General features: G+C 41.8%; 1 protein-coding gene across 1 annotated transcript in view; it reads right to left on the bottom strand.

Moving 5' to 3' along the window:
* Positions 1-2,054: 2,054 nt before the first annotated feature.
* Positions 2,055-15,253, bottom strand: part of LOC121326446 (inactive tyrosine-protein kinase transmembrane receptor ROR1-like) — an 82,135-nt gene continuing 68,936 nt past the window's right edge. Inside the window, exons 5-9 of the mRNA XM_041269711.1 lie at positions 9,648-9,775; positions 8,632-8,949; positions 8,146-8,391; positions 7,394-7,599; positions 2,055-3,500 (exon numbers count right to left, since the gene is read on the bottom strand). Coding sequence (XP_041125645.1) covers positions 2,076-3,500; positions 7,394-7,599; positions 8,146-8,391; positions 8,632-8,949; positions 9,648-9,775 — 2,323 coding nt within the window. The 3' untranslated portion in view covers positions 2,055-2,075. The remainder of the gene's footprint in view (positions 3,501-7,393; positions 7,600-8,145; positions 8,392-8,631; positions 8,950-9,647; positions 9,776-15,253) is intronic.

The raw sequence follows: 15,253 nt of genomic DNA, 5'->3' as shown, positions 1-15,253 counted from the left end.
AATAAAACAAATAAAAAAAAAAAAAAAAACCACAACAAAACGCCCATGGCTATAATAATAACAATAATAACAATAATAATAATAATAATAATAATAATAATAATAATAATAATAATAATAATAATAATACATTATAACGTGAGCATCTATTGCACTCGTAGATAAATACATGCAAAGTATTTCTATATATATATATATATATATTATATATATATATATATATATATATTATATATATATAGACTGTAATAATATGCTAATCCCAGTCTAACGACAAAAACACAAACCCTAAACCCTACCCACGGACAATACAGCACCAAGGCAACAACTCCATTCAGCTTTATTTCAATATTTAAAATAAATGACGTTTAAAAATAATTGTTAACACCAGCTTCAAATGCACTGTGGCTGCCTACTTTAAATTATAGTGAAGTTTAAAACTGTAAATTTTATTTAAAAAGAACGTGCAGACGATGTCAGCCTGTCAACCCCGCGCACTTACCCTCTTTGCTTCTTTGACGTATTGTTTACTGGTTGTTAGGCAACAGCTGAAACACATTGGAAATTCGCAGGACTTCACTTTACTGCCATCTAGTGGACAGATCGTACTGCAGCATTCTCTCTAGTGAAACAGAGCGTTCAGTCCAGATTAGCACTGGGTAATCTTTACTTCTGATGTTAGCTTTTTGGTGCCCCCAAAATAATTCATGTAAAAAATAATGCCAAACAAAACGAAGTACGACACATAGATTCGTTTTCTTGTTTTTATTTTGCCACACAAAACATTTGTGCAACATCCTCTCACAAATACAAAAAGGCATCTTGTTCAATACAATAACAGCGAGTTCTAAAGCTTACGCAATTATCGATCATTTTGCACAGCACAAAACATCCAGAACTTGATCATAATCTGTAGTTAAAGTGGTTTTCATCAAGAATATATCAACACATACTGAGGATACCTGAATACAACTGCAGATACCTAGGCAGGTAAGTGTTTAAAAAAAAGCAAAACAACTTCATTAAATAAATTGGGCTTTTTGGGGTTTCTTTCCTACCTCTTAGACAGAAAATATCCAACTGGTGTTCTATACAAGAATGTTCACACATCACATTATGCAGTTCATAAATAATAGAATCATTTCCCAGAGATTAGCAAGAGAACGCATGGCTGGCTAAAGTTTCTGGAGTTGCTTCAGCCCTTGCTTCAGTGATTCATAGTATAGTGCCCAGCTGAAGTGCAGTGATTCATAGTATACTGCCCAACTGCCCAAGTGTTGAACAAATGATTGTCTTCTGTACAAGCAGGGTTTGGATCTTTGCATTAAAGTTGCATAGCAACAAATATATACAAACAAATCTAGCTACTTATATAAAATGTATTTGAACAGGATTTTAAAATGTCCCTGTAATTCTAAAACACCAGTCCAGTTTGGGAAGAGAAAAGCATTATGAACCACATTTCAATTTTTATTCTTCATAAACTGTAAACACAAACAGTTATAGCAACATAACAGGGCTACATATGGCAGACAGAGAGAGTGAGAGAGAGAGATGGAGAGAGAGAGAGAGAGAGAAAGAGAGAGAGATGGGTAGTTGATATATCACATTTACTAGATATTAGATATATAAAAAAAAACACTTTTTGTTATAGATACCAGTTTTAAAACAGTTTTGTTTAAGTGCACTTAATGCATAGGAAACATTTGTTTTTCCCATGAAATGTAACATTTAAACTGTACTTGCTGTAAAATATCTATATGATATTGTTAATAATCCTTAGAATATAAAAATACATAGTTTATAATGCTGAGGGATGACTTTACATCTTAATAGCCTCCAAAACCCAAACATTTGGTCTCGGTCTTTCACAGCAAATAACATTGTTTCAAGGCAATTGTGGTGAACTCTTTCCATTTTAATAAAGCATATCTGAATATAACTCTTTGCATGTCATTCAGGCTTTTTTTTTACTGTATATATATATATATATATATATATATATATATATATATATATATATATATATATATATATATATATATACACACACAAACAAAAAAAGGAATTGCTATTTACAGTTCTGCAGTGATTATTGATTCACTGTACGTGTGTCTATTCGAGTCTCCTAACAAACAGGCTTGCGTTGAGTCCATTTGCATTACTTTCTGATTCAGGTGTCCAAAGATTGGCACAGCGCTCCCAGGGTGACTGGAAATGGTGATACAGTGGGACAGCAGTGGGGTGTTTGCGTCATGATTGGATCCTGTGGAAGGAACGCTTGTCACGTGACCCGTGCTGGTGGAGCCGCTTGCGCTGCTGGGTGAGCGGCTCTTGGGCGGCGGACAGTGCTGGATGACTCTGGGTGGGCCCTGCGGTTGGAAGTGTGCAGCGGGGAAGGCAGCGTAGCCTGGTGGGATAGGGTATCCGTTCACTGGGATGAACCTCTGATTCTGGGGCATCTGAGCTGCCATGAACCCTGCTATCTGAGCCTGCTGTATCCCCTGTGCAGGGTAAATGAAGTTAGCATATCTGGGGTTGCTGAGACTGCTAACCGGGCTGGCGCTGAGAGAGGTGGTCTGCGTCGTGGCATTGCCCCCTGAAGGCGTGGTGGAGCTGGTGTGGCTTGAAAGCCCTTCCCAAGCTCTCAGCCTGGCGTGGATGTCCTTGAAGCGTGACCTTCGGGCAGGGTTCTCCTGCCAGCACTCGGTCATCAAGCCATACATCCGGGGAGGGCAGTCTTCAGGGCATGGCAGGAGCTGTCGTTTCCGGACCATCTCCATTACCTCCTGATTACTGAAACCATAATAGGGCTGCAGCCCAAAACTGAAGATCTCCCACAGAACCACACCAAAGGACCAGATGTCGGAGTCAGTGGAGAACTTCCCGTACATGATCGCTTCCAGGGGCATCCAGCGAATGGGTAAAAGCGAATTTGGCTGGGCCCTGAAATAATCCGAGGAGTAGATGTCTCTGGAAAGTCCAAGGTCGGACACCTTTACGTGGAGCTGCTCCCCAACCAGGATGTTCCGGGCAGCCAGGTCCTTGTGGACAAAGAAGTGGCTGGACAGGTACTCCATGGCAGCTGCAATCTGGACAGAGATGTGCAGGAAGTCTCCGTGGTCCAGGCTAGATCTGACGGTCCCATCCTCGTCGCTGCTGCAGCCCACATCCGAGTGTGGGGAACGCATGATGAGGAACTCGTGCAGGTCACCCTGGTTCAGGAACTCAAAGAGCATGCAGACGGGCTGCTCCTGAGTCACCACCCCCAGCAGGCACACAATGTTGTGGTGGTGGAGCTCTGACAAGAGAGACGCCTCCTGCTGGAAGTCCCCCCACAGCTGGGGGTTGGAGTAGTCCTTCAGGGACTTGATGGCCACCAGCTGCGCGTGGTCCATGCCCGGGAGGTACAGGTGGCCTTTGTAGATCTTTCCAAAAGCACAATCGCCAAGCTCCTCCATGAAGCGCACTGCGGAGAGGGGCAGCTCCTTTGCTTTGCTCTGTAATGAGAGAGAGAGAGAGAGAGAGAGAGAGAGAGAGAGAGAGAGAGAGAGAGAGAGAGAGAGAGAGAGAGAGAGATGTATTCACATTAGGGGCATATTTCTGTGTTTTATGTTTTATGTGGTGTATTATTGTTGATGTGTATGTACTGGTACACTGGGCATAATGTGGGCTATGTAGCAGAGTGATTTAAAATGTATTTTTGTATTTAGGCACGGGGATTGCACAACGTAGTTCACTTGCAGACTGTGCTGAGACTCAATTGAATGATTGATTAGCAATCGAGTGCATAAAAGATTGAGTGTTTCACGCACACAGGGTTGGGTGTCCGCAACTGATACTCGTGCGGGAGCACAACATTTGTTTGGGTTCGTCCACTGTTTGTTTGTGTGTTTGTTTTTGCCAACGTGCCGTTTGTGGTGTTCAGTGTTTTGTGTTTTGTTAAATCTTTTTATTTTGTATTAAATCATCGTATCAGCGCATTTCATATCCCAGCACTGCTGTCTGTCTATTTCCTGGCCTGACGTCACCACAAAGTCATCTTGTTACTGGGAAAACTGCCGCCTAAGAATAGGAGAAATAACGGTAGTTAATCATTACTTTCAGCCCTGAAATCTCTCACTGTGCTTGCAACAACCGAGAGAAGATCCGTAACAACAGCTCCTCTTTAAAGAAACTGTTACAATATGGAACCAACAGGTGGCGCCAATCGCTTTGTAAAAATATCAGCGGGATTTTTTTTTTTTTTTTGTAAAGATTAAATTAGTGAAGTGTTCAGATTGTCTGAACTGAACTGAAATGGGGATCTCAAGGCTTTCAGAGCTGAAACAGGGCAGCTTGCAAAATACATCTTTTACTCTGAAGGTTCGGTATGAGAAAAAGATTCATCTTATGAACCTACACCTAACTGGCAGAGGCTGTGACTCAATTGGTTCTGACCCATTAAATACAAACAGAATTTGATCAACATACTGCATGAGTTGTATAGATGCCGCTTTCATCTTGCAGCCCATATTAGGGTTATTCAGTGGGAGGAGGGTGCAGAGATAAGTAGGATCATTCATGCATAATGATCCCTGGAACAAACTCCAAGTATGCCTCCAACCATTTAACACATGTGATCTTAGATAAGCCTTATAAGCGTTTGGAGAAGTATACCAAAGTACAGTGTGAAAGTTTAGTTTATCATGCCAAATGATGTGGTGATACATAGAAAAGGCACAGTAAAGTGGAAAATGACCAAATTTACCATGGCAAACATTTACAGTAATAGGGACTGGAGAAGATAAAATCATGGTAATACAAAATGAAATTCCTGACAGAAGCCACAGTCTGCAGGGAAGCAGAAGGAAATCTGCTTTATTATTAGAGGACAGATGTTTTACATTAGACAATCCTCTGGGCCAAAGCTTAGTCGGTTGATGATAAACTTTCATAAGCCGATGAACCCCCAGTGACCCAGAACAGGATTCTGCTTGTTCGCAGAGACAACAGAAAACAAGCCCACAAATGTTAGGGAGGAAAAGGATGCTCCATGTTTGGGGACCATAAATCTGTGAAGTTTTTTGTTTGACAATTGCATGCTGTACTGCAGTGCAAATTGTTTCTGAAGAGTGTCCAGGGCTGCTATCCAAGATAAACTCAGTATGGTGGAAAATAACCCAGCCCTGCTTCTATCTCTGTCTTGTTACTGACACTGAGACAATATTTACAGTGTAAAATTACACAACAGCATGAAGTCAAGCTGTTCCATTTTTTTTCTTTTCCAGACATTTTTTTCACCTTTCACCTTTTTTAGCTCCTAAATGAACAGCGCAGTTCCAGTCACGACCCAGCTGAGCCTAGTCTGAGACTGTCTCACAGACCTGACTGCCTTTAGTGGAATGATAGTTTTACCCTGTCTGGTACAATGGTGACATTAGAATGCTTCAGTTCAAATGCTGTACAATAAATCCTTTTGAGAAATTGGATACAGTGGCCGACAGATAGAAGAAAAGTGAAGAATTTGGTTAATTTCACAGCCAGGTCAACACAGGGGCCCCTAGTTCATGTCGAAGCATATGTGCTTGCGATGCTTGCAATGGCCTGAAAGTAAACAACACTAATTTGAGATGTCATGCACATGGACTGTGATTCAACAACACCATTACATCTAAACATTGCATTGGCAAAGTCAGCTTTAGTTTGTTTGTGTTTTGGATTGAATGCAGGTCCTGTATGCATATGTATATTTACAGTATGCATGAGTGTGTGTTATTGGGACCATGTCCGGGGTTTAAAATAGATGAAGCTAACTAAATAATTCCTGTACATCTTCATAAAGTCGCTGGAAGGAACCAAGGTGACATTGGACCTTGTAAATAGTTATCATTGGTTGTCTTGTGTGTGTGTGTGTGTGTGTGTGTGTGTGTGTGTGTGTGTGTGTGTGAGTGTGTGTGTGTGCGTGTGTGTGTGCATGTGTGTGCGTGTGTGTGATGGTCGGTGTTATGCTTGATTTACATAAATATCTTACTTTGTTTATATTTGACTAAGACAGATTGACTAAGACTGTATTTAAATGGAGCAGTTGCCTGGTTGGGATAGTCTGTCGTCAGTTTCAGTCCTGTGTGAACTTCACTCGCTTTTTTACACGCTGTTTCCATGTACTCTCATCCACGCCGCTACAATATCACGGTACATTTTTACAAGAGTGTTTATTGAAAATACACTCTTTTAGTTCCTTGGTGTTCTGCTCAGAGTTGCAGCAGCAATACAAAGCTTCTTCCCAGGCCCCGTGTGCTGAGGCTGCAAACTGATAGCGATCTCAACTAAAACAGAGCTCCGCTCACAAGCACGGCCACACAAGAAGCTAAACTACCTTCTTGATTCAAACCAGCCTTGCACAGCTTTTAATATAACATGATGACGCTGCTTGGATATGATTAAGAACAAATTCCATGTTGTTTGTCTTGGAAAGTTGGAAAGTCGTTGATAATGATACTTCAGAAGTGGAAATACCACAGGTTTTGTGGTGGTTTGGTTCTTTAGCCAAAGCAGGAATTCTGTATTGTACAAGAAGAATGCAAAATAAACTGCACTGCAGTTCATGGGCTTTTGTCAAATTGCTTCCATGTGCTGCCGTGTTTTTTTTTTTTTTTTTTTTGTTGTGTTTTTTTTTTTCAAATCTCTAAATAGGATGTATTGCATAAATATACTGCAAACAGACATGTCTGAATTCACAGACAGTGAAAACAATTAAATACAGTATAATAATGTTACAGTTCTTAATGATTCATTGAATCATTTCAAAGCTGTTTGACCTCAAATGGTACTCGCCAATTAATGTTTACCCTGTTTTTCTCCCAATTTGCAATGCCCAATTGTATTTAGGCTCAGCTCACCGCTACCACCTCTACGCTGACTTGGGAGTAGCGAAGACGAACACACGCTGTCCTCCGAAGCATGTGTTGTCAGCCAACCGCTTCTTTTCACTCTGCAGGCCCACCACGCAGCCAGCCCAGAGCTACAGAGTTGGAGGACAACGCAGCTCTGGGCAGCTTACAGGCAAGCTCGCAGGTGCCCTAAGCTCTCCCCCACCAGGCGGCACTCTGCCAATTGTGCGCCGCCCCCTGGGAGCTCCCGTCCACGGTACAAGTTGTTCTTTTACGATATGAGACAAAGGCCAGTTTATTATAAAACATCTTCGTACAGTAGAACAGAGCATATATCTTTCATTCCATCCCTGTGTTACTCTCCTTTTGAGAAGGGGTGAGCCTGTCAATTACCTGTAACTGTGTTTGTGCCAACCAGAGAAACTTCTCAGTCCAGTAAAAAGCTTCAGTGATCAGACAATGGAGTATAATGACTGACTTATTGCGTGGTGCTGATTTACTGTATAAACATGGTTCATTACCTTTGGCTTATAGGCGTTGAGCATTGACATCTCCACATTCTGCCCTCGGACGGGCTTGGGCTGACTCTGAGCGGGAGGGGTGGACGACTTTTGATTGTTGCGGCAGACACAGATGAAGAAGAACAGGAGAGCAATCGCCAGGGGGATGGCCACACTCGGCACCAGAATATACAGGATTTCCATTTTGTTGTTGCTCTCCTTGAAGTCTAAATAAATGAATAAAAAAGAACAGACATAATTTTAAATAATACAAGAAAAAAAAAAAACGGATTCAGCCAGGAAACTCATGCGATAGGTTACTTATTAAAACAGACAAGACAACACTACTTGATATTTTTACACCTCATTCTTTGGCCTTTGGCCTTGCCTTTCAAGAGGCTGACCGTTGGGAAGCCATGTGCAGGGGAGAAGGAAAGGTACCCTTCCCCGTTAGACAAAAGCAAAAAGCAGGTGGAGGCTGGGGAGGAGGAGGCGGTCTCTGGCACACAGCGGGGATGTAATGGATTGAGGTAGGATATAAATCCTTTCCTTGACCATCATTGGACGTATTGTTTATCAAAGGACAAGTAAGAAACTAGCTATTCGACTGACGATTTGTTCTGGTATTGGAAATGCCTAAAATATGCTTGATGTTTATATGATTTAATCAAAGGTTAAAGTGAATTCCCTGCCAGAACCACCACTTTGCTTAATTCTAGGCGACATTCGACCCCCCAAAAATATATAAATGAATCAAACGAAAGGCCTCTCACCACACGCAGGGATGTCGCATAGCTCCATTTTGACCGCCTCTTCCAGGGTGAAGCACCAGGGCGCCTCCTTGTGGTTGCCTGGGTTCCTGCAGTAGGAGTGCCCCCCATTCAGCTCTGGGTAGCGCACTGCCAGGTAGGCGTGGCTGTGGGGGTACTGGGAGTTCCACGGCTGGCACTGCAGTCCTGATTTGGTCACGCTGACTGTTCCGCGGTAATCCACGCCAGTGTTGTTGAAGCACTTGTGATCTGAAATTGAGAATCACAAGCCACGTGATGAAGGATGCATTGTTACATAACAAAAACGATTAAGTAATAAGAATCAATTTAGTTGAATACAGAATAAAATTCCCCTACCTCAAAAGAAAAAATTCTGGGTAATGCTACCCCCTTACTTTTAATTTGATTGGTAATGACACATTACACAAACATTATAACAGCAAGCATGTTTGAGTGTGGTAAATACTGGCCCCAGCAGCACTCTCTTACTCTTGTTGATGGGCTCTGCCATGGGAATCCCTATTCTCATACAGTTGGCTGCCTCGGGGCTATCCGGCTGGGGCAGGTCCTCACAGTTGGGCAGTTTCAGTCTCATCAGGATGATAGGGTTGGATCTGGCGATGATGTACTCAGTCCTGCAGAGATCGTTCTCTAAGATCTCACACTCGTCTCTGCAAAGGTCCCTGGGCTTCGGAGAGGACGAGGTCTCGTCGCAGAAGGGGAATGCGAAGTTGCAGAGCGAGGGGATGGCGAACTGAGAGCACCTGTCTGACAAGTGATTGGAGGTGCCTATCATCGTGAATGCAGCTGCCGAGGTAAACACAAAGCAATGAACCAGTGCATGTTGTTCACACATTTTAGATAATATTCAGGTTTATTTTTTTTAAGTCTGTAATTTACGAAAAAAAAAAAACCAAAAAAAAAAAAAAAAAACATTCATTTAAAACAACTTTTTATAGAACCAAACACATCAGGATATCAGGGGAAGCCCTGCCGGTGCACAGGTGTGTGTGTGTGTGCTGGTGTGGGGAATATTGGGATGGCAGGGAGGGGGTTAAATTCCTACCGTCAAAACATGTGGGAATGAGACTGGAATTCATGTTGGAGAAGGTGAGAGGAGAGTCAGGGTTTGTAGTGGTGTTTAAATAGAGGTGTATAAACAGGGTGATCACAGGAGATGATGCTGGTGAATTCATGTCGGAAAAGGCGAGAGGAGAGTCAGAGTTTGTGGTGGTTGTAGTGGTGTTTAGGGGAGTAGAGTGGCAGCTCGGCTTAAAGCCACACAGTATATTTAAAGTGTTTGTATTGTTTTGTTTAACTGTTTGTTTTGGCCACCGTGCCTCTGCTGTTTTGTTTATTTATTATTAAACATGTACAACAGCGCTGCACTGCAGCTGTCTGTGTTCTGAGTCTCTCTGCCTAACGTTAACAGCTTGTTCGTGACACTACCCTGTCAATTTCCCTCAAGCTTGCCTCTGAATGTTTCACCTTAATAAATCCCTCACCTGTTATTTGATTTTCGATCACCCCTTGCATTTGCAGTGAGTCCACGTAGATGCTACGGTTCCCAATGAACCTGGCGCAGGCGATCCCCCTGTAGGGCTGGCAGAAGCCGTCCTCTTCATACTCATCCCTGTGAAAAGGAAACCCCATTACAAGCCAGTCAATGGGCTGTGTCCTCCTCTCCCCAGGTCTCCACACTTGAAAGTCATGCCTGACTGCAGCTGCAGCAGCTGTGCCTTTGCACTGGCCACTGCCTCATTTCAGATCAACCTAGGGTCTCGTAATACAGCTGTTCACACGTTCCCAATCGTGTTGAAATATAAACAGTGCCCTGCTGTAATTAGGACTTTTCTGGTGAGAATGCATATTTTGAGTTAAACAGCAGCAGCATTATTTTAGTTCAAGGGCTGATGTGTTTTAGTTATTCTAAAATACATGGTGCTGCAACAGATTGAGATAATGTGCATGCACCAGTAAATCATCTTGGAAATTTGTAGCTTAATGACTCAAAATTGTGCAACTTCAACATGATTAAAAATGTTTCTAAAACTAAAGCAGGAGTCCACTAGAGGGCAGTCCTTTTTTCTCTGCACATATTGAGGACTACCTGTAGCAGTAATAAAAATGCTTGCCAGGAATTAAAAGATTTGTTACGTTATAATTAAGAAAATAACATTTGTGGACATTTGTGAAATACAATATTTTGTTTGGAAGACAAATTGAGTGGCTTTTTTTTACACGTTTAAAAAAAAAAAAAAAGTTGCAATGTCAAAATATAGTTTTTCAAATTCTAAGCACCATTATTCCTGACCTATACATGTATATTGACATTTATGAAAGCATAAAAACAGTTACTTAAGTTAAGTTACTTTGTACAAAATAGTATAATTCTTCTAGTATTGCATATAAGGAAACGCGTGACATAAATGGCATCCTTTATCCAGGCTGAAAGACCGCTGTTGGTTAAGCCAAGACTAACAGGGTGAGCGGGATTCAGAGCTGTCCATTTTAATAAGCACAGTGACCTCACGGTCCAGGCCTCTCTTCGGTACGAGGGAAGAGATAAGAAGCAGATGTGTGTATTATTATTATGACGTACTGACGCCAGTCTCTATGGCACAGAGAGGAAAAAAATAAATCCAGCTGTGAAAAGCACCATATCTTTAATGTATTTTGTCTTTTTCATTAGGGGAGTTTAAAGAAGGTTGTGCTGTTTCCACCCTACAGGGTACAGTGAGCAGAGTACCCCCGTCAATGCCTGCCCGAGGGGTATTTCACCACTCTGACACCGTTTAACAGCTTGCACTTCAGGGGTCAAAAGGGTCGTTCATAGCAGACAGACCAAGCCAACCGAATGGCTGGGATGTGTGGCTCTCTGCTGTGAAACTGCAGGTTGTGTCTCTATGAAGAGAACATGAGTCATTCTGTTGTGTTTCGCTGTAAATGTGTTTTCCAGATCCCTCAGCTATATTGGAATGAAATCTTTTTAGAAGTTTGGGGTGAAGAAACAAACTACAAAGCAGCATATTTCAGGCACACCTGACAAATCAAAGCAATGTTTAAAATAGGAGGTGTAGCTCTCGCTTTGAACTTCATTGCAGATATACTGGGTGTAAGAAACGACAGACTCGTTTATCGAGGTCACACTATTGGAAGGAACCTAGTAAAAATCTTAGGACTACATGAAAGGCGGCAGTGTACAAAAATGAATAAAATGAGGTTTAAATGATTACAAAATCATTTATTTCAGAATGTTTCGGACAGAAGCTCTTCTTCAGCTGTGTAGAAGGATAGGTAAACACAGTGCAGCACAGATTCCTTTTTTTCTACACTGTGGAAGAAGGGCTTCTGTCACCTGCTCTCACATTCTCTTCATGTATCTCCATAATGGATTGACTGCAGAACGTTACACTGAAATGATTCATGTGATACATTGAGCTGGAAGTTCTCTACAGGTCAATTAGGCGTCAGGCTCTCTGTTTCCCCTCCTCTCCTCTCCTCCACAGCTGCATGGACAGAGGTGGGAATCACAAGCACAGGGCATGAGTTATGAATGGCAGTGGTCACACTCCTGGTAAAACGATACAGGATCGAAATGAAACAGCAAGATTCTTAAACATATGCTCAGCCCTGTACCACTGGGAGGCTGCATACCAAGCGTATCTTCAAAACAAGATTTATTTAGTGACGAACTCAGAAGCAGTTTTAAATCCAGAGTAGCACCATCACGTTTTATTACAGTCCTGCCTATCTTACTTTTATGTATAAAATCACTTTGCCATGTGTGATTACTTCCCACACCCTTACGTCACTTACAAAAACAAACATTGCTGTGTGAATACCACTTAGCAGCACTAAATCAGGCATGCAAATAAGATGCCCATTGCATAGCAGTTTCACCCATTCCAGGTTTTACTACGAGCTTGATTAGCCAAAGTGTACAGGTAACATGAGATGAGATTTGAGTGTTATTTTCATAGCGTTAATGTTTACTTGAAGGCTACACAATCTCTTGAGAAAACTGTACTGATCTTCTATTGCGTGGCTCAGAGCTGGTGAGGGATTTCGCATTGCGGCTACACTTTGTTGCTTAATACGGCTCACTCATGAGTTTAGCCCTCAGTGTGGCAGAGCTTCTCTGAGCAGCTTCAGGCAGCAAAAGTAACCCGGGCGGCAGTAAGGGAGTTTCTTTCATAGCCTCATGGTGCTGCTGGTTGACTCACGCACACATACTTGACTCTTCGGTTTAGTTCCTGCAGTACTTTCATCATTCATAGGGATTTGAATGTGCATCTCCAAATTCCTGCATGAATTCCTGCAGACATCTGCGGACTGATCTTTGCAAGAGGAACGACCTCACAAGGATGATACCCACAGCCCCGCAGCAGGGGTCAGAAACGCAACCCAAGAGGTTCCCCAGCCTTTCCGAGGCTGATCAATAAAGACGCTACCCTTCCATTTGTACACAGGCTCTGCAAAAGAAGCAGCAGCTGTGAGCACTTATGATAGTTAATGGACTCAGGATAAACCATGGCAGATTTATGAGTTCTTCGCTGGGGAAAAATGCATGTCATATGCTTATCGTTATGGAAATGTCAGGGAGCACTGGGGCTCAGCAGGAATTCACCACCTCGCGTTCCCATTCCGCTTTGATAAAAGGGGGCTCCGACTCAATGACTTCAAAGTCTAGAGTTACCAGACAAGGAAGGTAGAAGAGCATCATCATAGTGTCATCATGATGTAACATTGGTCTGATTTTATTTTTTTAAATGAGAAATGAACGAAAAAAATCAAGGCAGTATTTAAGGTGGGCATAAGCTGTTTATCAGTCACTACAAGGTTTTACAAAGAAGCAATCAGCTGTAACACTTTACATTAGGTGTCTATAATTACTGTGTATTTACATAGTAGTTACTTAGTTACTTATTAGGCATAATTACAATGTACTTAATGTATAAATCTTTTTCCACAATACCCTTTTCTGATACAATTGTGTACTTACATATATCGTGCAAAATATTTACACATTAGGTACATTGTAACTATGCCTAATAACATTGCAATTATGTGCAAGTACACATGTATTTACTAATTGGCTACTATGGAAATACAAAGTAATTAGAGACATTTTATGTAAAGTGTTACCCTAAAAGCTTTAAATGTGTCTTAAGACTAACACTAGCCCTGCAGCCAGGCAGTTAAATGATTAGGAGCTATGCTTGCTTTTCAGACAGTCTTCAATATTATTTAAAGAAGACTTGATATTTCTGCCTTGAACGGCTACGCATCTTGAAACATTAAATCCTTTTCCAATTCAATGCATCGCCACTGAGGCCTTACATTACTATGGGTTTCACCAACAAAGCCGAGCATGAAGACAGGCAGAGGGAGGCATTAGCAGAAACATTGGCCTGCTTGACTCTGTCTGTAGTCTACAGTAAACACGTGGCCAAAGTGTCCCCTGAGAAGGCTTCTGTCCCTCCCACTCTAAAGCAACAAGACCTCTTCTGACACGCACACTATGGATATGCCAACTCTGAGTGCATGGAAGTCAACGATAATGGATTAGATTCCCCAAAGGTAATACTTTGTCTCTCATGGGTTATAAACTTTCCTCCATTTATCAATCAGGGAATATTAGTCTTGTTACCCCCCCCCCCCCCCCCCCCGTTTGATAGTACATGAGACATAATCATCGTTGTGAGGAGTGTCGACTAAGTTATTCTCCACTTTATTCCCCTTTGACGTACCCGAAAAAAGAAGCTTAAAAACAAATACAGGATCCAGGTCAAAATGTCCTAATGGGAATGTGTTTTCAAAGGGGTTCCCAAAAGTTGAACTAAAATGGTACAAAGGACAGTTCTTTGATATAACCCTTACAAAAGTTTCCCAAGGGAAACTGACATGGTAGTTTGCCTAACTTTCCCCTGTGCTTGTCCTAGTCACTTACAATACTACCAGTGACCCTGTGTACCACGTTTCCTTGCTTTACCCTTCTTTCACTACAGATGTCCTTTGCTTTGCTCTACTGTGCTATGGGTTCATACACTCATGATTTAGAAATGTGTCTCCCTGCATCCCTGAATAACCACTGATGAAATCCCGGAGGATTACCCTTTGCTGTAAAATGATCTAAAGAAAATACAGTTTGAGCAAATCCAACCCTTATGTAAACAAGTTAACTAAATAATAACAGGCAAGTCCCTACTGATATTAATCTAAAAGTAATGCAAACCATAAGAATTTCTCTGTGTCAAACAAAAGCAATCGTCAAAGCCTGACATGTCTTTTTTATGGCTTGGCTGCGGGACTCCAGTCAGCTCAAAAGCCAATATTTTCAACTTAAAAGTTTCAAATCCCCAAATTTAAAACAATATGCTCCATATCTGTCCAATGCTCTTACTCTCAGCTTTTATCTTTCTCTCTTTTTTGCATTTTGCTCCACGTGTTCTGTGCTCTGTGAAACTGCTCAGGAATGTTATGGTTGCTTCTCTCTGATACAATCAGCTTCATTTTCCCAAGCCTGCTGAGACTCCATGGAAAGCATTTTCACTGTTAATGTAAGCTCCTCAATAATGGCATTTCCTTAACAATCACAAAATAACAAACAGGCACTATATAATCATGCCAGGCAATGACATGTAATGACCCGAGACCACAGTTAGCTTTAGGAAAGTGGGTCGTTCTGAAGCTCCTATTAGTGGACAATGATGAAAAGGATCATCACGTTACACAGGAATAATAATCTTCACTTTGAGAGAGCCAAGCTTCCCATAGACTGCACAGCTCCACTCTCATGGAGAGATGGAGAGAGAGGGGCTGTCTGTTTACTGAGGATCTGATAGTCAGTGTCTCCCATGTTCTGACTCTAGCTGTCAGTTAGACGTGGAGCTCTGGCATATTAGATCGCTAGCTGAAATGTATAATTTAATGCAGTCAGATGTACACAGAGCCATCACTGTAGCTTCAGGTTAGGCTGTTTGTGAGAGCTGTCTTTTACGCACACTAGAAAACAATGCAAAACATAAACTAAGTATCTCCGGGTTAAAACAAAAATAGTGTCACCAAAAACAGAACCATTAGGATAACGTGCCATGCCCAAATGGTA

Source organism: Polyodon spathula, chromosome 14 (assembly GCF_017654505.1).
Source record: "Polyodon spathula isolate WHYD16114869_AA chromosome 14, ASM1765450v1, whole genome shotgun sequence".
In the NCBI taxonomy this organism is placed as follows: Eukaryota; Metazoa; Chordata; class Actinopteri; order Acipenseriformes; family Polyodontidae; genus Polyodon; species Polyodon spathula.
The sequence above is the reverse complement of the archived record's forward strand: the minus strand, read 5'-3'. Positions and strand labels throughout refer to the sequence as shown.